Genomic DNA, 26989 nt, shown 5'->3' with positions numbered 1-26989 from the left:
ACTCCTCTTACTAAGGTCAATGGGGAATGGAGACCTATATCTTTTATTCTGTCTACGTTTATCTCTTTTTCTCTCCTTCAGTAACCCCTCCATAGCATAGACCCAGTTCTGTAATTCTCTCCCAGTTCTCTGTTTATTGCAAGGGGGTGGGGTAGGGGGTATTGACAGAGTGATGAAGGCTTTGGTACTTCAGATAAGGCATGTGAAAGCTCTTGGACCACCTTACCTCGCGCTTAACAGAGTCACAATGACCTTTATAGGTCGCCATGGTGAGGCGTCCTCAACTGGACGTTACTTGTTCATGATACCTCTTGTAATGCTGGTGGAAAATACTTTGTCCTCTTAGCAAGGAGATCCTGAGATGAGATCTTGCATCATCATGTCATGTGATAACTTGTTTAACGTTAACATTGTTTTAAAAGTCCACATTTGTAATAATCAGATGGTTTGCACTAAGCAGGGCCCTGGTTGTGTGTGAGTCAAAGCATTGCAGTAGATTGCGTGTTGCGCCGCTGCCAATTGAAAATGCGGCGTGGGAGACTTTTGAAGCTGATGAGAAGCATGATGAAAGGTCTCCAGGGTCATTCTTAGCCTCTCTCACTGCAGCCCCCTCTAATTTCAGCCCTACCCCTCTTTAAACTGTCCCATCCACCAACTGTGGGAACCTGCACCTGTTGCTCCCTCCTCCACGACCACCCCCCTGCTAGCCACTCACCTACTTATACAGCCACAAAAACACAGGCTTTGTACCGGCCTAATGTCCCAGCATTACTGCAAGCTTACAAAATGCAAGTATGTGATCACCTGGAGGATTGAATAGTTTTGACAGCAAGCACATTGGTGGGGATAAAATGGATGGCAGGTAGGACATAAGATGTGTGCCGCCTGCGAATGCATCCGTGCCAGACAGCCTGTGTTAGCTTGTTCACAGCCCTCTATAAATATCTCGTTATCAGCGAAAGTAGGCCATGATAAGAATTTACTTTTGTTAAAATGGCAACATACATCTCCAATGGAGCCAGTTTTGGGATGCGCATTTGTTTTCTAATAGGTTGTGCGTCGGATCCTTTCTAAGGGCCACGGAGGAAGACTGTGTGTGGCTGAAGGAATGCTCTTGGAGTGTCACGAGACTTAGGTTGATGGTGTCTATCGGTGACAGAGTTTAGATGGAGGTCTTTGTTCTGTGGTCACCTCCCCCCTACCAGTCTTTATCCGCATCTAGCCCTTTGGGCAGATGTCACATAATCCAGCTAATCAGAGACGGGGTGTGTGGGAACAGGACCATCCCCATGCTAAAGTTTCTCTCAAACACACATACACACACCCTGACATTCTGACCTTTCTCCTTGGGTTTGCACATGACATACACTGGTACATATGACCACATGTGCACAGCCAACTGGATAAATCCAGCATATTCATTTTCTGATGGAGCTTTGGACCAAATCCGCATGTGCGCGCACACACACACACATACACACGCACAAATACACCAATTTCACGTAGGCGAGCGTGCACATAAACACAGATGCTCACTACCACGAGACCCCACTAATACGCTCTCTCACGCATAGACATGGTGGCCGCCCCCCGTGTTGGCGGATGGGAGGAGAGGTCAGAAGCCCTGCAGCATATCGTGGGATGATCCACGTTTATGTCGAATAATCCATCTTTTTAAGACGCATCTGTTGGTCGTCTGCATGGATATGTGGCCTTGGCAGAGCACAATGGCCCACACACCCACTCCCATTCCAACCCATCCAGACAGACCTGGTGCAACCTCTAATCCCTGACTGCATCCACCAGACCAGCCCACAGGCCCCCCTAGCTCTCCGGCACACACACTCTCACATCCATACTGTCTGACTCCACCTCTGGAGATGAAAAAGATGTGTGTGTAAATCTAACAGTCCCCTTACTGTTCAAAAATTTACTTAAAACATTATGCTGTACGTCAAGTGAATTGGAGACTCTAAATTGCCAGTAGGTGTAAGTGAGAGTGTTAATGTGTTTGTCTGTGTGTTAGCACTGTGATGGACTGGGCACCTGTCCAGGGTGTTTCCCCGCCTTCGGCCTGAGACAGCTGGGATAGGCTCCAGCACTACCCACCACCCTGCATATGATAAACGGCTATAGAAAAGGATCGATGGATGATGCTGTACATTCTCTCTCACTCATTCATACACTTGCTAACTAACATTCATATTAGACCAAAAACACTCTGAAGCCCTCTTTGGGAAGTAGAATGCCAGAAACATATTTCATGCAAGTACGTTTGCAGATGCGAGCGTTTTGGTTGAACATGCTTTACGTGCGTTCTTGCGTTACTGTGGCGGGAACAAACCTCAGTTCTCCAGGAGGCAATAGAGTTACCTACTGTTTCTTCACCTTGACAGTAGTTGGCTTGAAAGAAAACTCACTGTACAAGCGGACAATTCACACTAATGTCCACTAGAGCACCCCTTTCAGCAACTTTGAGAATGCATCAGTTCCTTGCATTGTGTTCTGAACTGCGGTCAGAAACACTATGTAATGCAACAATGCATAAAATCAAGCTTGCGTATCTAGAAGTGTCTGCATTTACGTACTTGTGTAGAGTGTTTCAGTGAGCTCAGAGATTGTGTGTGGACAATGTGTCCTAGTGCAAACACTCAGTCTATTAATTAATTAATTAATTAATTAATTAATTAATTAATTAATTTAAACCTTTGGCTCATCTCTTCAGTAGATCTACGGCCGATGGGTTAACTAATGTTAACATACAACTTTTGATTTTAAAAATGTATTAGTAGATCTATATTGGGCGCTGAAATTGGCCGATTTTTCATTGTTTTTTTTTTTTGTTTTTTTTTTTCTTGAGGGTGCCGAAAATCGTCTGCTTGAATGTGAAGTGACTGAGACATGGAAATGACCAGTCATGGTTAGTTTTGTTGTTACGTGCATCGTGTTACTATGTGTGCAACACAGTGTCATTTAAATGGTTCACATATCAGAGCCGCAGCAGACACGTTTGAGCTCATAGTGTTAAAGTGCTCGCCTGTTTCAATCTCTCTCTCTCTCCTCAACAGTTCCATGTAACTTTTAACTGTCTTGTCTAATGATAAAAAGGCAAATATCAATAAAACTAATATCATATTCAGTCTACAAATATACACATATCTCGTTTAATCAGAAGTAATAAACCAATCTCACAACTTGAGCAGATCCAGCATCCTGTGGAGCGCTCATTTATTTACCTCTAAAGCACGTATTTTATCAGCCTCTCCTCAGCAGTTCCCGGTCACTTTTATCTTTCTTTTCTAATGATAAAAGGCAAATATCAATACAACTTCTATTATATACCATTTGCAAATATGCAGATATCTCGTTAAACAGATGTAATTCACGAACCTCACGAAAATCCAACGTTTTCTTCCCGTCGAGCGCTCATCTAATATCTTCCTCTGAAGCGTGTATTCTATCAGCCAGAATCAAAACTTCAAGATCAAAAGTTCCTCTTCACAAATCATGATGGTCAGTGGTCACAATCCAAGCTGGCGATCCAGGCTGTTTAAGCTGTCAGGATATTGCTGCTGCTCGCTAGATCCGCACGAGCGCGTGAGTGCAACCAAAGTCTTTCTAGCAAGTCAGTCCACTGTCTGCAATGTTTGGAATGCTCTCGGGAGGCTATTTCCAGTCATAACAGTGCAGCTCCTATCTACTTGAATGGGGAAAGACCAAAATCTCCAAAACAGTTGGTCAAGATTATGATCAAAGAAAATATTTCAAATCAGCAGTAAAATATGACAACACTGGTATCATAAATGGTGCTTCTTTACCTCAGATTACACTATAAAACGCAATTTTCCCAGCTTTTATAGCTAATGCGTGTTCTCGAGTCGATTTGACAGGCAATGTACAGTACTGTGCAAAAGTCTTAGGCACATTAGATGTTTCACAAAAACATTTGTCTTAAGATGGTTATTTATATCTTCAGCTTTAATGTGTCAATAGGAAATATAAATTTTAGACTTCCAAACATTCCTTTTGCAAATAGAATAGAATAGAAGAGTCCTACAACAGATGGCATGGCCCCCACAGAGCCCGGATCTCAACATCGAGTCAGTCAGGGATTACATGAATAGACAGAAACAATTGAGACAGCCGAAATAGATAAAAGAACTGTGGAAAGTTCTCCAAGAAGCTTTGAACATCATATCTGCCAACAACCAAGAAAAACTGTGACCAGGTGTATCTAGGAGAATTGGTGCTATTTTGAATGTGGAGGTTGTCACAACAAACATTGATTTAGCTTTTTTTATGTTTACTGGACTTTGTATGACATTAATTGATAAGTGAAAAATATTTATGGTATTATTTCTGAAGACATCCTCACTATGCAACATTTTTCACAAGTGCCTAAAACTTTTGCACAGTACTGTATGTATCTCAAAGGTGATTGGCTCTTTTATCTGTAAGGCGGGACTTCCTATCTACATCCGTTGACCGTTGGCTGCAGTTGGTCGTTCTAATTTCTCCCATTCATTTTAATAGAAGTGGCCCGTCTCTGCTAAATAGTCTCTGGTGCATCACGTGTGCTGTAAGTAAATGTCTTATTCACTATGCACTGTATGTACAATTGGTTTGATTTGGTATTTTTTTGAGTAAATGTGATTGCTAACATGGACATGACATGGTTGCTGGACTACTGTGTGTACTGTTATTTCCTTCTTCCTAATATATTAACAATTTCTTCATGTGCAAATAAATTACTAAAATTTGATGACAAAACAGGAATCAGAAGAAACTATCTACCATTTAAAATACTATATTATTTTTTTAGATTCTTTTTTTACAAAGTTTTGTGTGAATATAGTAAATATAGTGCTAAGTAAGAGTTTTTTATTTATTTTTTTTATTTTTATTTTTTTTGCAATTTTATGTATGTTTACTATTATAAATTGTGTGAGATATCGGCATTGAATCAGCCTGTCGGCCACCCTGCTCTCTGGATATTGGCTTCTGCATCGGCCATTTAAAAAACCCATATCGGGGGGCCTGGGTAGCTCAGTGAGTATTGACGCTGACTACCACCCCTGGAGTCACGAGTTTCAATCCAGGGTGTGCTGAGTGACTCCAGCCAAGGTCTCCTAAGCAACCAAATTGGCCCGGTTGATAGGGAGGGTAGAGTCACATGGGTTAACCACCTCTTGGTCGCGATTAGTGGTTCTTGCTCTCAAAGGGGCGTGTGGTAAGTTGTGTGTGGATCGCGGAGAGTAGCATGAGCCTCCACATGCTTGGAGTCTCCGCGGTGTCATGCGCAATGAGCCACGTGATAAGATGCGCAGATTGACTGTCTCAGAAGCGGAGGCAACTGGGACTTGTCCTCCGCCACCCCGATTGAGGTGAGTAACTGCACCACCACGAGGCCCTACTAAGTAGTGGGAATTGGGCATTTCAAATTGGGAGAAAACGGGATTAAAAAAAACAAAAAAAAAACATATCGGTCGACCACTGATCTTTATACTTGACCTATTCAGTGTGTGAAGGCATAGTATTTTGAAAACTGCATGGAGAATTGAATGTCTTTAAAAAGACAATTTAAGAGATGTCTTTATTGAAGGATTAGTGCAAATAGAGGGGCCGTTTTATTAGCCAATTAGCCTAAATGTATCATTTCAAATTACCGGCAGAAGTTTAACCTGCTTCAGTGGCCTGTTTCTGATTGTATGAAAGGTGATAAATGTTAGGGACTAAAGATGACATTTAGAGCAGTAGATCAGTTCTCAGATATCTAGACCTGTCACGATAATTACGTTATCGACTTATTGTACGATATATGGACATGACCTCGATAATTTTTGCTGACCTCAGTATTGCCCATTGTGTTTACATGTATGTTTGTTTACATAAGAATGAATGCCACCAACATTTTAGCCAGTCGCGCTGCGTCTGTCCTCTCATCCGCTCTGTGTCGGAGGCGGGGCTCAGGCAGCTCCTCCACACAAACACAGAGCGGACAGCGACAGGTTTAGATTACGTGTTACTCAAGGCTAATAGGTGTTTTAATTGGTTCTTTTCCCGACAACTGCATAATTCCAGCCAGAAAGTTTGGAAGAATAAGTTCAAATGGACTTGGTTTCAAAGCTACATTCCACAGCTCTGATGTGTGGGAAAATTTTGGCTTTAAGCTGAATGAGAGAGAAGAGCACATTAACGTGAACGAGCCAGTATGTGGACTTTGTTTAAAAACAGTGGCAATGAAAAGTGGCAATACACTCAGGGTTCGACATTAACACTTGTCTGGGACAAGTGGATTCGACTGAACCTTGAAAATGGAAAAAAATATATATATATATTTTATTATTTAAATACAATTAAAAAAAAAAAAAATGAGGAAAAAGTAATTTTAACAAACACTATGTCATGAATATTATGATTTTTTTGGTGGGTTGTTCCATCTAGCATTGATATCCTGCTGGGACATGCAAAATGTTTTTTCAGGGATGGAAGACATGTTTCTAGAGAGTTGTTAAGTGTAAAGGTGTGGGGTTGTTGATTACTTTTCATATGCTGATAAATCTTCAATAGAATTTTAATGCATTTTGTTTACATTAAACAATTTTACTGCTAATTTTAGAAAACACAACAGCCAAAAAAAAAAAAAAAATTTTTTTTTTTTTTTTTTTTAGCTCTGGACAAGTGAATGAACAGTTTACTTGTCTGAAGGACAAGCACATCACAATGCTTAATGTCGAGCCCTGCAAGTAACCTAAAAGCTCATCTAAAACATAACCATCCCATCCTGTTCTGCTTGTTACTTGTATCTAACCTATAGCTAATATGTTAATTTGCACTTTTTGTTAACAAAGGACCTAACCATTGGATTGGCAGTATATTGCCTGTTAAGGAATGACTCTCTATACCCCTGTGCCAAATGTTTAATATTTAGTGCAATTTTTGTTAACGGAGCCCGAGAGTCCATTTTATTTATTTTTTGTTTGAGTGGTTTTATTATTTACATTTTATTTAGCTCTTTGAAAGGGTGTACTTGCATTATTATGCCATTAAATTATAATTATATCAGTGGCATAAAATGGTCTTAAAATGACAATAATATAGTTTATCGCAATTATTTCTGGGAACATTTATCGTCCAACAAAATTAGTTATCGTGACAGGCCTACAGATATCAGAGGAGCATCAAGAATGTTTCCAACTTTAGTATGAGCATCCAAGGTGTGGCTGCAATTTGCAAATATCTCTCCCTCCACATCTCATGTTGTAACCAAACTCAACTGCTTAATACTCTGCCCTGCTGTTGAGAGAGGAATGAAATGTAATGGAGCTGTTGTCTCATGTCTATCTCTTGGGAGTTTCTTCAAATTCCTAACCATAAGTATTAAAATTTGGTGCATAACTTGTTGCGCACCTGGTGAATGAAAAAAACAACAAAAAATCCATAGACTGGCATTGGAGAAGATACCAAAGCAATATCTAGAGACTTCAATATCATAGAGAGTTAGGGGTGGGCTCTTTTAACTTGGACCAGTGAAAAGTCACCCAGGCCACCCTAATAACCTCATAGCAATGCACTTAAAGCCACTTAAAACACCATAGCAACAGCATAAAAATGCCCTGGCATCCACATGCTTTTGCAGAGTGGCATTGACTTTTCCATGGGTTAGCACAACTCACATTTTCTTCGAAAAAAAAAAAAAAAGAATGTAAAAATCTAGTTGTTTGTTGTTTCTCCTTCAATAGCAGTGCAAAAATGAACCCTCTAAATAAAAGTCTCATACTAACGTGCTTTTTCTTACTCCCTCACAGCTATCCTACACACTCATCTTGGAAGCCTGGGACTGGGACAACTCCACTCAAAACAGTGAGTATTCCACCTCATGTACTACATGATGCACTGCTGTAGGATGCTGTAGCCTCCCGTGGTTGGGTTTAGTGCTCATGATGGGTGTTGAGCACTATAGTCTTTATTTTAGTGTTTTAGGGGATGGATTCAGACATAGAGGCTGATCCTTAAAAGTGACATGAAAATGTTAGTTGCCCTGCTGACGTGTCATAAGTTTAGTGATCGGGAATTCATGAGGGTGTCAGGAGTTTAAATTCTGTTCTCTGGGTTTTATTGGGCATGGAAGGGTTATTTAAGGACTTTATTGTTGGCATTAAGAGTAAAAGTTGTCAGTTTTCATGTTGGCTAGGTGCTGATAGTAGAGGGTAGGAGGCACACATTGAGTTTGACATTTTAACTGCACTAAGTAGGAGCTCTTAAATTGTTGACACACACACACACACACACACACACACACACACACACACACACACACATATATATATATATATTATTATACACTGCCATTCAGAAGTGTGGGGTCACTTGACTGAAATGTTTCTCATGATTTTAAAAATCTTTTGATCTGAAGGCGTATGCTTAAATGTTTGAAATGAGTTTTGTAGACAAAAATATAATTGTGCCAACATATTAATTTATTTCATTACAAAACTAACATTTTATAAAAAAATGAAAAAAAAAAATGACCTGGACCAATAATAACGAAAAGCAGCCAATAAGTGTCCAGCATTGATGGGAACTCCCAGGGTGATACCTCAAGAAGTTAGTTGAGAAAATGCCAAGAGTGCGTTTCTGCAAATTCTAAGCAAAGGGTGGCTACTTTGAAGATGCTAAAATATTACATTTTATTTATTTATTTATTTGTCTCAACATAATTCCTATAATTCCATTTCTGTTATTCCATAGTTTTGATGACTTCACTATTATTCTAAAATGTGAAGAAAAAATAATAGTAAAGAATGAGAAAGTGACCCCAAACTTTTGAACGGCAGTGTATATACACCGATCAGCCACTACATTAAAACCACCTGCCTAATATTGTGTAGGTCCTCCTCGTGCCTCCTAAACAGCACCAACCTGACATAGCATTCTGACATGCTAGTCTCCTCACCACAATTGTAAAGGGCGGATATCTGAGTTACCGTAGACTTTGTCAGTTCGAGAAAAGTCTGGCCATTCTTTTTTTATCTCTCTCATCAAAAAGGTGTTTCCAAGCACAGAACTGCTGCTCACTGGATGTTTTTTTTTGTTTTTGGCACCATTCTGAGTAAATTCTAGAGACTGTTGTGCATAAAAATCCCAGGAGATCAGCAGATACAGAAATACTCAAACCAAACCGTCTGGCACCGACAATCATCCATGCGATTATCTAATCAGCCAATCGTGTGGCAGCAGTGCAGTGCATGAAATCATGCAGATATGGGTCAAGAGATTCAGTCAATGTTCACATCAACCATCAGAATGGGGAAAGAAATGTGATCTCAGTGATTTGGGCCGTGGCATGATTGTTGGTGCTAGACAGGCTGGTTTGAGTATTTCTTCAACTGCTGATCTCCTGGGAGTTTCACGCACAACAGTCTCAACAAAAAACATCCAGTGAGCGGGAGTTCTGTGGACAGAAATGCCTTGTTGATGAGACTGGTCAACAGAGAATGGCCAGACTGGTTCGAACTGACAAAGTCTACGGTAACTCGGATAACCACTCTGTACAATTGTGGTGAGAAGAATATTGGCTGCCGCTGTTTTGGCAGCACATGGGGGACCTATACAATATTAGGCAGGTGGTTTTAATGTTGTGGCTGATCGGTGAGTGTGTGTATATATTAGGGGTGTAACGATCCATTGATCTGGATCAGTGCATCGATCCAATGACCAACGATCCAATGTTATTGATACAACACGTAAATATCAATATAGACTTTTTTTTAAAGATGTACCTTTATTTTAATATGTCAGCCTCGTCCGTACGCATTTCTGTCAGGCGATGAAGTAACCTTATTACATTAATTTGACTTTATGAGTGCTAAATATGCTTTTCATGTGGGACACGGATGTGCGCAGGGTCTTTGGAGCCAAATTGTGCTCTGCTATCCCTGCGGCGTGTGCACGCATCAACCGGGCTTCCCGCGAAATGCGAGCTTCATTGATAGGATCCATGCGAGCGCATCAACCGGGCACTCTTTAAAATGTGAGCTCCCATGACAAACCCATTTGAATTTTACATGAGAATTTGCTATATAAAAGTACCATGGAGAAGTTCAGCCATGTGAAAAACCTTGACAACGCCGACATTCTGAACAGCAGTAACGAGGGAAAGAGAAACACCTGCTCAGCTCCAGCATCAGTTATAAGACTTTACACATCTACACATCAACACTTACTAACATTTATTCCAGTTAACTCTAACAGAATTTTTCATTACAACTGTGGAAGTTGTAGTGAAGAAAACCATGGATAGCGGGGATAGTTGGAAACAAGTGATGGGTATGTAAGTATTTTGAATTGAATTAAACTGAAAAATAAGCTGTAATCAAACGATTGATGATCACTTGTGTGACTTTTTATTTTTTATATTATTTATCTGTATAATTTTTGAAGTAACATCTGAAGTACCTTGTTTTGTTGTGGATGTCCCAATGTGTATACAGAGAGCTGAATAAAATAATCAAATTATATTTTGGTTGCATTTGAGGGCAAAAAAAAAAAAACATTTAATTGATTGTGTAAAATAGTCACATAATATCGGAATATCGATCGCAGGCCCCTGAATCGAATCGTATCACATCAGACTTTGAAGTATTGGCAAATATCGGATTGCATATATATATATACTTTATGTGTTATAATAACCAAATAATCGTTACCTAAGCTTCCAGAACATTCCTCAGAGACCTGCTTTCGAACCTCACACAAGCATTAAGTTTAAGCCTGACTGCTCCAACAAGCACACACTATTGAGTTTGCATGCGAGTCCACCAAGATTTCTCAATAAACCTGATCATCTGAATGTCTCTGTAGGCTGTAACTGCTGGGTGAAATGTCCTTAGGATCTTGTAGCATATTGAGTCCTTTTGCAAAGTACAGACAAGAGTTATTGCCAGACTGTCAGCAAGTGTTCAGCCGTATTGAAAATCACTTTGAGGTATAAAACTTGATCATATCTATAAATAAGCAGAACTTCAGTTCATTCAGTTACAAATGGGGTAGCCCAACATTTTTTATCAACTCAATACAAACAGAGTGAAAACCTCAAAAGAATTTAAAAACTGAGACCGTAATCAACAAACTTTGGTTCTGGGGGGCTTCTTTCAGAGTCCCAGCTTGTAAAGATCTTAGGGAATCAACATGGGCACCATAATTCCACAGCTGTATCCTGTTTTCCCCCGCCGCCTTTTGTCTGGCTTGAGGAATTGTCGGTAGGAAAGGGTCAGGCAGAGGAATTCAATGTATGCGAAAGAAAGGTGAACACTGGCAAAATGGTAGAGGCTGAGGGAGCCGGACTTTGATCTGCGGATGTGATCAGTAGAATAACTGTATATCTCAGTGTCTGTAAAACTCCAAATGCAAACAAACGTGTCTCCCTCTGCTTGAAGTCATTTCGTCCTGTTTTCTGCTATTCTTCTTTGCATACACTTGAAACAATGGTCTAGAGGATGCTTGCTTGACTCTCTGCAATGAGCCAAACATCTTGGAGGGCTCTTCGCTATGGTGGTTGTTTGTTGAAAGCATGTTGAGTATGACTCCAGGGAGTCACAAACAGGGCTGGTTATATTTTGGCAAAGCTTCACTGTCTACAGGGATCGTACAAGGTGCTTGAAGTACTTGAATTTGGCTTTTTCAAATTGAAGTCCTGGAAAACCCTTGAAAATAGCCATTTTTACCAAGATGTGTTTAAAAAGTTCTTGAATTATAGACTATATTAAAATACGTTGCTTAAATCATTTAATAAATGAAATGTATTTATTATTTTCTGAAAAACATGACGACAGACCACTAGACCACTGCTGAAGCAGGCAGCACATAGACGGCGCTGTCATGTGGCACCTGTTACTTTTGGCAGCGCTGTTCAGAATGGGCCAATCACAATCAAGTGTTACTGGAAGATTTAAAAAAAATATATATTTTATAGATACTGCTGTTGCGGATTTAACAAGTATGAATCCTTGCAACTATCAGTTTTAAGTACAATTTACTCTCCAGAGTGAAAACATTACAAGTCGTTTTAGTGTTTCGTTTTTGTTCCTTGAACCGTTTTTAGTCCGCTTTAGATAATTAATAGCATCTGATTTAAACTTCAGTCACAAAAATGCCATAAGATTGATTTATTTCCTTCAAACTGTCAGTTTCAACGAAATGATTCAAATCTTGAACTCACCAATTTATTTGTCATTACTCAAAATTGTTTGTGTGTCTGATTGAGAGAAGTAAGGCTTTTAAGCTATTTCAGAGCAAATAAATAAATATAAATAAAATTTGAAAAATAATTGTTTTAGCCCAGCCCCTCCACCAAGCAGGTGTTTCACCTTGAAGTTACTGGGACATTGTGCTTTACAGCATCTGGTCTGTAATTAGGTGATTAGGGAGCTCAAGCTTAATGCCCCCTATATATTATTAAAATTAAATTAGAAGTGGTCACCGGGCCACCTGTAATCTCTAGTGACAGACAATTGATTAAAAAGACTTGACAATGACCACCTTTCTTTGATGATCCAGATAATGGCTTGGCAGAGTTCTGTTTGAGACAGCAGCTTCATTTATCACACAAGCCCATAGTAGAGAGGCGAGCCAGACATTAATGATCTTGTCATAGTGAGAGAACACTGCCAAGGTCTATCTGATGTGACTGTCTGCAGTCTGTCCTCCACAAAGGGCTTGGAAATGAACACAAGTTTAAAATACTGCCAGTACTTCATCCTTTTTTTTAATGCTATTTGATACTACTTGTTTAGTATGCAGCATGAACACTCAGAGCTGCTGCACCTTTTTTTTTTTAACTGGACACGTCGCCATGCCTCCTTGCCTGTCTGTCAGAAACCCAAGGGCAAAAAATATGTTTCTCAGTCTTTTGCTTTTCATTGGGGTGAATAAAGTTTATGCTGCACAATGTGTAATGTCTTCTACTTGCTGAACATTTTGTTGTTGCAAAGCGGGAGCTTTGGGACCTTGTTCTAGTCAGCTTGTTAAGAGAACAGACAGAATTAGCCAACATAGTCAATGAACATGCATTTTTCATAGACTGTTTAAATAATTCTGTCACATATGTCAGAGTGGTGTACAGACTGGCAACGTTTACACAGCAGCAGAATACGGTTGTCAGTCCTGTTTAGAGTGCTAAAAATGGTTGTGTTGACACTGTGTTGTACCACTACCAATCCCTACCGTAAACCTGTGCTGTGTTAATGGAAATGCACTGGACGACTAGTTGTCAGTCACATCATATAATGCGAGAGCCAAGCTACACTGTACATGCGGGTCAGGTGTATTTCGTGTGGGGTTCCTTTAACTTTTCGCTTTTTTAATTTGTTAGTAATTTGCTAATGTACATATACAGTACGTAAGATGGACGTCTTGCATTGCATCTCTATGTCTCGTATATTTATTGTCATAACATTGCCTGTTGCAAAAAGTCAAAAGAAGGGCATAATTAAAACATAAGGCATCATATATTGTCATTATGTAAAGATTCACTGGCCAAGAACGCACAGGAAAAAGTCATCTCTCTGCTCTTCCTGCAGGTTACCATGATTGTCTTAATAACGCACAGCTAGGGCTTTTATATTTATTATGATAATATACAAATATATTATCATAATTGTTTTTCATATCATTCAATATAGTGGTCGACCGATATGGGTTTTTTAATGGCCGATGCCGATATCCAGAGAGCAGGGTGGCCGATACAGTGCCGATATAATCCGTGTATCTTCCGTTCATTCCAAAAATGGAAAACAAGTCTTTTTATTTAGCCATTATTTGGTAAATTGTTCACTAAAACAGTTTTTTTTTTTTTTTTCATTTTCAAAAAATGCATTATGCAAATTTAGTTTTAAGTTATTAAGTTTAAGTTAAATTAAGTTTTAGAAAAATTACCTTTTATACTGATTTTGTAAATTCGATTTTCCAATTATCTGTAACTCATCTGTAGGCTGTTATTTCCCGTAATGTCCACAGAAGTTTGTGTAAAGTCTAATGAGGATTGACACTTTTAACCTACTTTATGTTCTGCTGTTCCCCTGAGGATTATAGATGCTAGATCTTAGTTTTATATGGGGACGTGGGGTAATGTAATCATTACCAGAGCTTCTCCCTGATTTTAATCTCGTGCGAATTGGTCATGCCAGTAATTTTTCCGGACTGCACGTTCCCGTGCTGATAAAGATTATAGCGTAGGCTATTTTACCTTCTATAAACGGCAGGTAAAAATAACCCCTGATTATTATCCCGTGCAAGCTGACATGCTGGTAAAAAGCCAGTGAATCTGCACTGTCCAACCTGTAAACCCTTTAACTTTCGTTGTTTCTCAAGTTATTCAAGTGTCTGAAGTGGATGTTGGCCAAGAGAAGACACCAGAAATTGTAAAATGTGCTTAACTTCAGATAAACTGCATATAATGCTGGCTGTTGTGTTTGGACTAATGTATGTTTTTCTCATGCATGTTATGCTATTGAGTGTTTATTTAGCCATGAAAGAGGGAAAAATATAATGTGAACGAATTGTCCATATTTTTTCATTCAAGATATAGGATTTCAAGCTCGCTAATATCACCAGTTCTGTTGTATCTTGCCAGATATTTCAATCAATTTCTTCTAATAATCCTAGATACAATATATGATCATGTTTAATATTTCCTGAATAATTAATCAGCACTGTCATAAATTTTCTGATCGGTCAGTAACGTGGCGACAGTGTGTAAATGCAGAAGACTCATCTCTGTGATTTCTGCAGAGCAGACATCGCTTAAGTCCCATGCAAATCGACGGTAAACTTGCAGACATCTGCAGTAATAACATACAAAATCTTTTTCATGGCTAAATAAATGCTGGAAAGCATAAAATGCTTGAGAAAAACATGCATCAGCCAGTGTTTAGTAAACTAAGCACGTCCGAATAGGGCTTTCCTTCCCCTTTAAAAGTTCCTTTACTGTATATCCCTTAAAATCACCAAGATAACAATAGTTTTTCCACAAAATGCCATATTTACTACAAGTTATCATCTGAATAATCACATTCTCTTACCCCACGTAATGTTAGGTCTCTTATTTTTACTCCCCCTGCTTGGAAGTGTTGATGAGAAGAGTTATGTAAATTTAAAAATAGGAATTTTTATAGATTTTTGTTTTTCTTCTTCAATTTCAGTTTTGAGAAGGGAGAATGAGAAACAAAAATAGAAGGCTAGAATTCTACTTTTTTAAAAATGAGTCAATTTTTTTATTTTTTATTTTTTTTAAACTTTTGCAGAAAAATGAAAAAAGAAAACACGTGTTTTTTCTTTATTCGTTTTTTTATTTCAAAATGGAAATGGAATGAACGGAAGATACATGGGGTTCGATATCACACAATTTAATATAGTAAATAACAAAAACAAAATTGCTAAAAAAAATTATTTAGTGCTGTATTTACTCAATTTCACCTAAAACTTTAACTTTGAAAAAAAGAATCTAAAAAATGATGTATTTTAAATGGTAGATAGCAGTTTCTTTTGATTTCTGATTAGTCATCAACATTTTTTATTTATTTGCACATGAGGAATTTGTTAATATATTAGGAAAAGGAAATAACAGTACACACAGTAGTCCAGCAAGTATGGATGGCATGACCACGTTAGCAATCGCATTTTCTCAAAAAAATACCTAATTGAATCAATTGTACATACAGTGCATAGTGAATAAGACATTTACTCATAGCACATGTGAATCGCTTTTACTTTGAAGTTGCACTCATGCGCTCGTGCGGATCCAGCGCGAGCAGCAATCTCCTGACAGACTAAATGGCCTGGATCGCCTGCCTGGATTGTCATAGACTGATCGTCATGATTTGTGAATTATTAGAGGAACATTTGATCCTTATCCTGAAGTTTTTGATCCTGGCTGATGGAATACACGCTTCAGAGGAAGCTATTAGATGAGCGCTCGACGGGAAGAAAAGCTGGATTTTCGTGAAGTTCATGAATTACATCTGTTTAAACGAAATATCTTCATATTAGCAAACGGTATATAATAGAAGTTTTTATTGATTTTTGCCCTTTATCATTAGAAAAGAAAGTTAAAAGTGACAGGGAACTGCTGATGGAGAGGCTGATAGAATACGTAATTTAGAGGAAAATAAATGAGCGCTCCACAGGATGCTGGATCTGCTCATGTTTTGTGAGGTTTGTTTATTACATCTGTTTATACGAGATATACACATATTTGCAGATGGTATATGATATTAGTTTTATTGATATTTGCCTTTTTATCATTAGACAAGACAGTTAAATGTTACAGGGAACTGTTGAGGAGAGAGAGGGAGAATGAAACAGGCGAGCACTTTAATATTATGAGCTCAAACGTGTCTGCTGCGGCTCTGACTACCGAGCCTCATTGCCGGTTTCCATGCTAGCCTGCTGTAGTTTCTAACAGGCTGATTTCATGACTGCGATTAGTTAGCTAGTTGTGTGTATAACTTTGCTGAGCTGCTTGAGTTTTTATTGACACATACCTGATCTGATCATCTAGAGATGTAGAACATTGGCTAACTATCGAAAACTATCGATTTTTTTATTTATTTATTTTTTTAATAAATATCGTTATTGTTTCATCGCCCAGCCCTACGAGCAGCACTATTTTTGTCGCAGGCTGGGGTGTGTTTTCAAACCACTGTTCGCTTGACCATAACCATTGCATTTTTTTATGCGCTGTGTCAAGTCGGAAGTAGTAGTTTTAATTAACATGCCTAAAACACTTTTAAAAAGATGTGCTTTTAGTCATGTTGCTCTGTGTTGGAGCTAATTGCTGTGATGATTCGGACCACAAGGTACTACCAAATTTCTCCACATAATCACAAAATAAAAAATTAGGCCCCATTTTGACATGTTTGAGTAAAGTTATTACTGAATTTCCAATTAAGTAAAGTCATGTCACACTTGATCAATATCGATCATTGTTTTCATGATCAATTATTAGTGTCTCTTCTGAGTACGTGAGTACTCAGGTACTCAAGCCCATCCCTATTAAAAAAACATTCAAGGCCGCTGTTAATTAAGATTTTACGCTTCAACTTGCGCTTCGTTTGGACTTTATTAAATAATGTCACTTCAATTGCAATATACAGTATTTACTTAAGTCACTGTCACTATGGTTACAGGTGTTTATGGGTTTAACTTTTTGTTATTACAGGAATATGGGTTTGACTATGGTTATTCATTCATACAGCCACTACTGTAAGGTATTGTGTGAACAAGACATTTTGAGACTCACACCTGTAAATGCAGTTTGTCAATCCCAAACACTACCTGTGTGAATGTATCCTGTATGTACGTGTGCATTGTAGGGCCCAGCAGGCCCCAGGAAAGGTCCTGTAGCATTGTGTTTACTTTGCAGGAAAGGCTCTGGAGTGTTTAGACATTGGGCAGAACAGCCCAGCAAAGCTGGCTCCATTGTTCTTTATCTGGAAGCGCCAGGGCTATTTCTGTTTTTGTTGCTTAATTCGATCGACAATGTCAGGGAACGGAGATGAAGGTGTGTATATGTGTACTCCGCGTGTGTGTTTGCAAGAGGAGAAAGACGTGGACGGACTCAACGCGTCAGGACAGAGGAAATCGCAGGCCCCCCATTTCCACCATGATTGTTTGCCGTCTCTGATCCCACTGCGATAAAGATTGCTTTATTTGTCGGAGTTTGCAGAGGGCTGGGAAAGCTTGGGAAAATGGCACTGTTAACTGCTTCTGCTAGCAGGAGGGACACTTGTAGAGGGGATTGTGCCATGGTGGACCTGGACAATGTGGTTGATAATCAGGGCTAGGGCGGGATCCAAGTTCCTCAAGGACTGCGAGAGCTAAGAGCTGAAAGTTGCTAGCTAAAGAGACTAGTAGCTTCTTTCCATTGCTCTTTCCCAAATCTCCCTGGTAACAGCAACAGAAAACCATTGGCTAAGTCCACTTTGAAAAGAAATAATACAACTGTCCTCAACAAGCCACATGATTTGAGGTATCATTCATGTCTTTTGCACAAATGGTGTGGGACGAGTTGCGCATACATTTTTTTTTAAAGCTTAGCAGTAGGGATGTGAACAAACTTGGGGGCAGTGGTAGCTTAGCGGTTAAGGCTCTGGGTTACTGATCAGAAGGTCAGGGGTTCAAGCCCCAGCACTGCCAAGATGCCACTGTTGGGCCCTTGAGCAAGGCCCTTGACCCTATCTGCTCCAGGGGCGCCGTATCATGGCTGACCCTGCACTCTGACCCCAGCCTAGCTGGGATATGTGAAAAAGAAGAATTTCACTGTATATGTGCAAATGTATAATGTGTGATGAATAAAGAAAATTATTATTATTAATTATAAACTTCTAACCCTAAAGATGAACTAAAGTAATAGTGATGCTTGCCTTGGCAGGCAACGCTAATACAGCACTTGAAGACAGATGGTTAACTGAGACCTAATTCAGAACCAGAACCATTAAGGCAGTGGTGTCATTCATGTGTGAGTTTATTTGTTAGATATGTTGGACTTTTGTTGTGTGGTGTTTTGTCTGAATGGATTTGTGAGGCAGGAAGTTGGCAGGGACAGGATAGTCTGAGTCACTGGGGCAGTTAGGGAGTTATAAATCAGGGTCTGTCCTGTCGGTTGTCTTACAGGTTGATCCATTTGTTCTTGCATATTATTGATTGAGTGTGAATGTGTTTGTCGCTCAGTCTTAGAACGTGTGGATTAATGGAACAAGTGGTTTCTATATTACGTTTATACATTTGGCAGATAATGACATTGTTGTGTTTCAATCAAAAATGCAATAAAATAGATAATGGATGGTAACAAAGTACTTGATCACTGTTTATAATCCTACCTGTTATTTTTCCAGCCGGTGAGGAGAATCTGATTGAGCGGCACACACATGCCAGCATGGTGAACCCAGGCAACCACTGGCAGTCCATCCGCCACCCTGGCATCACAGCCCACATTGAGTACCGCATCCGGGTCAGATGTGACAAGAACTACTACGGCAGTAAGTGCAACAAACAATGCCGGCCACGGGACGATTACTTCGGCCACTATCGCTGCGATCCATCTGGAAATATTGTATGTCTAGACGGTTGGATGGGAGAAGAATGCCGAACGGGTGAGTGTAAATGGCATCCGACTACATGTACGCTATTACACCTGTATGCTATTTCAATTTAAAACATATTAGTTCAAAATTAGATTTCCTACTGGCCATATTACATATTACATACAAGTACTGTAATTAGCAATGCACCGCAATTAAAGTTCTGGCCAATGGAAAATTATTTTCATATTATTTTTAATAACTGTTAAATGTCCGGCATTTAAAATCTGTACTATGTCTAAAACAAGTAAAACATACTAAATACTGAAATCAATTGTTGTAAATGTTACAAGTGAAATTTGGCATCACAACATAATAATGTACAGTATGAAAGATAGACATTCATTTTGAGATCTGAAGATTAGGTCTAACCATTTTATTAAAGCATTACTGTTATTAACTTTAAGTCTAGTAAGCACTAGAAAACTAGAAAAGTAATCCAAGCCTAAAAATGTGTAAAGGAGGCCCACCATGAAATATCCAATAGCATACGATAAATGTCCAATAGTGAAAGAAATCACTAATATCTGCTAATAACCAAAATAGTCCTGATATATTGTGCTTACTTTATTATTAGTCCATTCATTCTGAATGTTTCCTTGAATACTTGATAGCCTACTGCTGTTAAAAACTTATAAAGCTGTTAAAAAAAGCACTGAATTCTTCTACTTTTTTTTTTATCTATTTCTATTCATTGCTGTTTTTTATTGTTATTTTATTACTGACTGTTTACTAGTCTTGAATAATTACTTAAGAACTTGAAACCATTCTTCCATAATTAACATATTAGTTAGTCTTATTATTTGTTGTGGTTTTGAAGCTGGTATTGTGAATCGTCAAATTTCACTACCAACTACTGAAATGTTGGTATTTTGATAATGTATAGCCTTTATTGTACATGGTAGATCTTGCTTCAATAACATGATGAAAAAGTAGATCTCATTCCACAGAAGTGTGAGCACCTCTGCTGTTAATGGTGGCGATGGAGGCTTTTCTTTATTTTGACTACCATACGTGACATAAAATAATTATCATATGACAATAGCCTCCTCCCCTACACAGTGCAGTTTACATTTCTGTCGCAGAGAATTGAGTTGATTTGTATTGGTACACTATTTGGTTGGACATCGGTCATAATTTTAGAAAAATATACAACATAAACTTTGTTTATGGTGTTATGTCATGTTACTTGAGCATGTAACTTAAATGTCCTTTTTTCTCTCCGGACAAGTAACTTTCTATTTTTTTTTTTTTTTACTTGTCCAGAGGACAAGCACATGACAATGCTTATTGTCGAGCCCTTGCTCAATTGTATGCTCTAGTCGATTTTGTGTTTTGAACAGTTGTGAACTGCGTTAAACTCCATCTCGTTTATGCTTTGTGGGTGTGACCTTTTTTGCCATGTCATCACCATTCATATCTATACAACCAGTGTGTTTATGATTAAATTACTACTAGAGCACAAAATTGTTTACAAGAGCACAAAGTTCTTCATAGATCTAGCCTCTTTTTCTCTGAAAGTGCACCAGATCGATGCATTTAACATTGAAATGTACAACATTTTCTTACTGGGGAACATGCCCGCGGACACCCCTAGAGAGTCCGAGGTCCACCCACCACAGTCTCACAAAATCCTGTGGGAAACACTGCACAGCATTATAATGCATAGTATGAAGGTATTTATTTTGAAATCTAAAGATAACATGTACTGCTATTATTAAAGTATACAGTTATTAAAGATTAACTTTAAGTAAGCACTAGATGACGGCCAAAGTAATCTAAATCTAAAAATAGACGTAGGTCCACAATTAAATTACAAAATTCAATACAGCTAAATTAAGAAATTACTAATATTGGCCGATAATCAGTGTGGTCCCTATATACTGTTTATACGTAATTATTAGTCCACAGTGCTCTTATTGATTCATTTTGGCTTTATTGATATGGCAGGATGAAGGATAGAACTACATAGGTCCTGCTGATGTCTTCCATCAAATAACGAGGAATCCAGTTAAAATCTTACCCTTTATCACCCTCTAAAGAGACCTGCTGCTCAGTGTTTTCACAGCCCTGTGATCTTTGCTCCTCTGCTTGGAGGAGAGATTGTGTTGTAAACGACACCTCTACAGTCCTGGAGTCACACTTTCCATTAGCTCAATTAATTTGGGTGATGCTGGGCTCTTAGTGTCTTTAACCCACTGCTGTAGACATGCCTTATAAACAACCTAGAAGGCTCTGTTCTGAAATGGTGTGTGTGATTGTGTATGTGTTTATACCACAAACGAAAGGCACTAAATCACCAACCACCATTCTAATATACAAGGGTATGATGAGTAGATGGGTATAATGGGGGCGGATACTGGGGGCAAGTGTGTATGTGTGTGTTCAGGCCATAAAGTTGTCCTTTGTCAGAGTGAGCACCATGAATTTATGTTGTCGCACTTGTAAGGCAACACAAACAAAGAAGACTGACCTCTCTTCTCTCTCTTGCCCTCCCTCCCTCTCCTCCCTTAGCGATCTGCAAGCAAGGCTGTAATCTGATTCATGGAGGCTGTGCGGTACCTGGAGAATGCAAGTAAGTGTGTGAGCATCATTTCATGCTTGGTTGGGCCGGCTAATCTGGCTTCTTAATTTCAGCAGGGCCATATGTGTTCATGCTGATCAGGTCTTTTCATTTGTTTACCTCACCATTAATTAATTAGTGCACTGAAGCAATTGTTTGTGCAAGCTGTTTTTGTTTATATGTCTTTTATTATGCTATGTTTTCTAGGGAGTGTTAGAAAGTTGGAAGTAATTATTACCTATTACCTAACTTTCCTTTGGCAAAAATAAAAATAAAGTGTACCATTTGATAGCATCACTATTATTAATGCTCAAATAAAACCCTAAATATTACATTCCTAACTTGTTGATTGACTTGTTGCTATTACTTTTCTAACTGATTGGACTTTCATCTGGTGGATGATAAAATGGGTGATAAAATGAGAGACTCGAGCCATATGGAAAAGAACATCATAGAGACTTGGGGGTGGGAAACTACTGAGCAACACCCTAGCAACCGCAAAGCAATGCTTTAAAAACCACTCGGTTCACATCAGCAACTGCACATCAGTGTCCTGGCAGCAGCCACAAAACTCTAGCATTGTGGCAGTGAGTCCTGGCTAAACCTCTAAAATAATAATTGTAACCGAAGCTTTCAGGATGCAACACTGGACAGTTTGGAAGGTTACCCAAAGCAGTGTTTCCTCCCATAGGCTGCTGTGCTGTCCCAGCATGTCTTGTGTTTTGGAGGTAACTAACCTTTCAGAGCTATCGTCAGATGATGATTAAATGGAATGGTGGTACTCTGCTCTTACTCTCATAGGAAACTATGACACTTCCTCTGCTGGAACTCAGCGTGGAATCCACCTCACCTTCCCACATCACATCCCCTTTCTGTCTCATCCTGTGTCTTAGCTTTGCGTTCTTCCTTTGCCACAGGAAATGCTCTTTGCCTTTGGCATAAGGGAAAGCCTTCTTCCCTACACGACCCTAAAACCTCATTGTTTAATGCCTAATGGCTAAAGTGGCAATTCTAAGGGCAGGGACAGAATTAATACAGATGTTTAAATCAGAAAGTCACTGTATACTATAATGACAGACTAGAATCTTAAAAAGTTAATATATTCCTTAATGTTGACAAAATCCACTTTTAGTAGATACACTTTAAAATCACAGTCTTTCTCTTCTTGGAAAATGGATTAAAATATTGACAACTCTTGTTGTACTTCACAATTTTTTGTCTAAACAAATGCTCCCTAGAATTAGAATATCCCTACCCCTGCAACAGACCTGCAAGTAGCAAATCATGGTTCATGGATGAAACTTTAGCAAAAGCCTTGTGGATATTTAAATGCAAAGGGATAAGACCTTCAAAAGGAAATCCATTAACATAGGATGAAAAACTGCATTAGTCAGGAAATTTTATGGGGGTTATTACAACAAAAAATTCGGACACTTAAAGGACCCCCACAAACCACTTACTCGCCACTTTTCCAGTCCTCACTACTGCTTCCATTAGAGCACAGATACCTGCCCTCTTTCTTCTGTCTCTGTGTCCTTGACTTGCATTAAGACCTGAGAAGTTTAAGAAGGTCATGGGTATTTTCTGCCTCAGGCTTCAGAGGAGCCAAACATCACTCTAAAAGTGGTGACTCAAAGGACATGGAGGCCACAAAACATGCTTAAAAACATCATGTACCCAAGTTTTTGGATGGCCTGGGAGAAACAGCTTCTGGGACCTGGCGAGGAAGCATGATCCAATATAGTATTTGAGGGTTTGAGAATCTGGGGAGGTTCTTTGAGCCTCATTCCCTGCAGGATGCTGTGACTCGCTTCCCTGCCGTCACTAGCATGATAGTCCTGGGAAGGAAGGAGGTGGAGACTAGCGGACTGAGGATGCCACAGAGCTATTCATCACAATTATTCAGGAGAGGCATTTATTTACATTTGTCCCATTTCAGCCACACTTAAGAACGTATGAATGTTATTGCTTTAGATAACAAAATATCAAACCCAAGTGGCATGTATAATGTATTATGTTAGTATTTAGACTAGGGCTGTCAATTGATTTAAATTTGTAATCAAATTAATTACATGGTATGGCGATTATTTAATTGAATTTATCGCATATATAAATATTTGCTGAGAAAGGCCCCCAAATAACAATATTTCAATATATAATGATCAAATAATTATAAATGGTTATATTTAAATAATTATGAAAAATAATATATACATTCTAAAAATAATCAATCAAATAATTAAAATGCGTTTCATTATTGTGGCAGACGAGTAAAGCATTGATAAGACAATAAGTGGCTTTAGAAAGCAACATATTTCCAAATTATTGAACATAAGCCTATCATTGGCCTACAGTCCACAGCAATTCGTTTTGCAATTGAATTCGTCTATCTGTCAGAGATATATTTATTATAAGGACTTTTCTATGGACGTGTCAATGATCACATGCATCAGACGAACGCTTTTAGAATGCTTTGGTTTCATTGCATCATAAACAGCATTTTTGGGTCACTGTGTCGAGATAAACAGTTTGAAACCTAGAAAAACGCGTCTCGAGATTCCTGCATTCAGTTTTGCACTCCGTCCAGCTGTGTTTGAACGCAAGAATGTGTCCTCATCTTGTGCTATCGCTGGTGTCAAGCAAGCCTGAGTGTGGTTTGTTTTCTGTACAGCTGCTTATTGCCTTTCACAGCTGGAGTTTCGCTCATTGCCCCCTGCTGAAAACAGGTGGTACTTCAAGCTTGAATTGCTCTGATGGTAGGAATATTCCTTATTACCATCCGCGGACATGATTAATTGCGTTAATTTGGTTAACGTGTTATTTTTTTATATAAGTAATCACACTGAATTAACACGTTAAATTGGCAGTCCTAATTTAGACCCTTTTTAGTCGCCAAACATTGAGGGATGTATCCATAGTTAATGTGATGAACTACACGAATCGATACTCTGCTAGGACACCTGTGTGTGCTTGCGGGAACTGACTTCATACATGAACTAAAAATGACCAATTAGTTAAAAGTTATTGTAAAAACGGCTATTGGCTATAATCATCTCTTTGCTGATTGACGCTTGCTTTGCTGTTTTGTATCTAATACAGTGACATTCACACATTTTTATATGTTCAGATACCTTTTCGAGGCACTGTAAGCCAATCCGAAACATGCTGTGAAACAAAATAAAAGAGAAATGCACTCATGATTTAAGTTTAAGAAATGTTTCATGGTTGTAGTGGGCGTGCCATGACACAAAGTAAATGCATGCCACGCAGCTTTCTCTTTGGAGAGCGTTAGAGAGCAAGTTTATGTTTGCAGTGCTTGGCAGAGCTGAACACCCCCATGCACAGGCAGGGTTCAGACTCTCCCCACACACACTCCTGCCTACATGCTTTTCCATACAAAACAAGTAAGGTTGTTTCTGGGTAGTGCGAGGCTGTGTGTGATCCGTTGTAAAAAAAAAAAATCCAGCCTCTGGCCTGCCCCCTGGGTACCAATCTCGGGGCTATTTCAGAGACCTTGTTGGAGATGTTATAAGTAGATTTGAATCAATGCATGCCTCCATGCAGAGAATGTGCCAGGTGTGTACACTGCGGCCAAATTCAATTCACACTGCACTTCAAAGAGGAAATTTGTCTCATTTAGTTGTAAACATCATTGCTTTTGGTGTTGTTGTAACCTGATGGTGTTTGTTCCACAAATGAGTCCTATGACAAAAAATAAACAAGGCATTGTGGTCCTGAATCATTTTATTAAAGTCCTGCTACTAGCATGTTTTGTATCGAAGTACCATTGTGTTGCCATGGGTTTTTAGACATGAACCATAGTATTATTTGAAGTACCATGTAAATACCATTGTATATGAATAAGCTAATCATTTAGTACCGTGGTATATATCAAAATACCATGGTTATACCGCCAAAGTATTCTTTAAATTACCATGGAGTATCTTGTAAATAACTTGGTTTATGAATAAGTTAATCATTCAATATCATGGTATCTATCCAAGAACATGGTAATACCATGGTATTTTTTGAAGTACATTAAAATACCATGGTATATGAACAAAGAAAACATTCAGTACCATAATATGTGTTAAAGTACCATGGTATTACCATCTGATACCATCACTGTGCCATGGTACCACTACAGTACTTTTTTGTAAAGGGGGTAAGTGTCAGTTGTATGCTGTTTCTCTTTCTTCCTCTGTCAAGCACTTAGGTAGCGGTATGCAGACAGCGTCTCTCCACTCGGCAGCTGGAGTTCGGCCATACCTCTTTTGCAGGAGAGCTGTCTTAAAATAGCCTGCTCAGAAATGACAAGACAGCTGAGTGGGGGGTGTGGGGTGGAGGGATCACCACTGGCCTTGGAATAGCAGAATGCTGCTGTAAACCAATGATTAGTTAACCCCTCACCAGCATTTCTCTGTGCACCCCTAGGCTGCGACCAAACCACCCAAGGGGGGAGTGTGCATGTATACATGGTTGTGAAAGTGTTCTTAACATTTGTCGCCCTGGAATGTCACCTCGTCCTAAGATTAGGTGTCAGCACGACGATGTCACTGCCGAGCACAGCTATATGTTTGTGCCTGTCTGTCATTAAGATGTCATGGGCTTGTTGGTTTAGCGCTTTAAGTTATAGCATGCTTGTGTGGTTTTCAGGTGCAACTACGGTTGGCAGGGCCAGTTTTGTGACGATTGTCTCCCGTACCCTGGCTGCGTTCACGGGACCTGTGTCAGACCCTGGCAGTGCACTTGCGAGAAGAACTGGGGCGGCCTTCTGTGCGAAAAAGGTAAGGGGACACAAATGTATCACACTCGATGTGATACTGAAGATTTGACCTAGTTAGTTTTCAGAAATTTAGGTCAACCTGGAATTTGCCCATAAACTAGTGAGCAATAGATCAGGATGAATGACGATATTATTCGTTAATCCCTTATTTCTCCAGTAATTGCAAACATCCAGCCGCTGAGGTGCCAGAACAGTAAAGTCATATCATTGTGTTAAATAGAATTACAGCATCTTACACTGAGCTGATTTGTTGGCTGCAGTGTCAGCACAGGCTGTGTCATGTGACAGTGTGCACGCACAAGCACACATTGGATATTGTGATTGGATTGGCACTTGGATATCTGATCTACTGGTCAGTGGTTAGGAAAAAGAAGCAGCCGAGAGGTGCCTACGGTTCTCTTTATTTATTTACCAGTTTTTATGTGCATGGCCTCTCTTCACAAAGCTCGCTGGGAGCACTCGATAGTTTGCCAACTGTTTTCACCCAAAGAGCAATTGTTA

The 26989-nt window shown here is 39.1% G+C and overlaps 1 protein-coding gene across 3 annotated transcripts in view; it reads left to right on the top strand.

The window, feature by feature from the left end:
- The window catches only part of LOC127415935 (protein jagged-2-like), an 84443-nt gene that overhangs the window by 25535 nt on the left and 31919 nt on the right, over positions 1-26989 (top strand). For all 3 annotated transcript variants that reach the window (XM_051654955.1, XM_051654954.1, XM_051654956.1), the window contains 4 exons: positions 7809-7863; positions 18894-19151; positions 21654-21714; positions 26359-26489. In XM_051654955.1, the coding sequence (XP_051510915.1) occupies positions 7809-7863; positions 18894-19151; positions 21654-21714; positions 26359-26489 (505 nt within the window). The remainder of the gene's footprint in view (positions 1-7808; positions 7864-18893; positions 19152-21653; positions 21715-26358; positions 26490-26989) is intronic.

The sequence above is a fragment of the Myxocyprinus asiaticus genome, chromosome 25 (assembly GCF_019703515.2).
Source record: "Myxocyprinus asiaticus isolate MX2 ecotype Aquarium Trade chromosome 25, UBuf_Myxa_2, whole genome shotgun sequence".
In the NCBI taxonomy this organism is placed as follows: Eukaryota; Metazoa; Chordata; class Actinopteri; order Cypriniformes; family Catostomidae; genus Myxocyprinus; species Myxocyprinus asiaticus.
The sequence above is the reverse complement of the archived record's forward strand: the minus strand, read 5'-3'. Positions and strand labels throughout refer to the sequence as shown.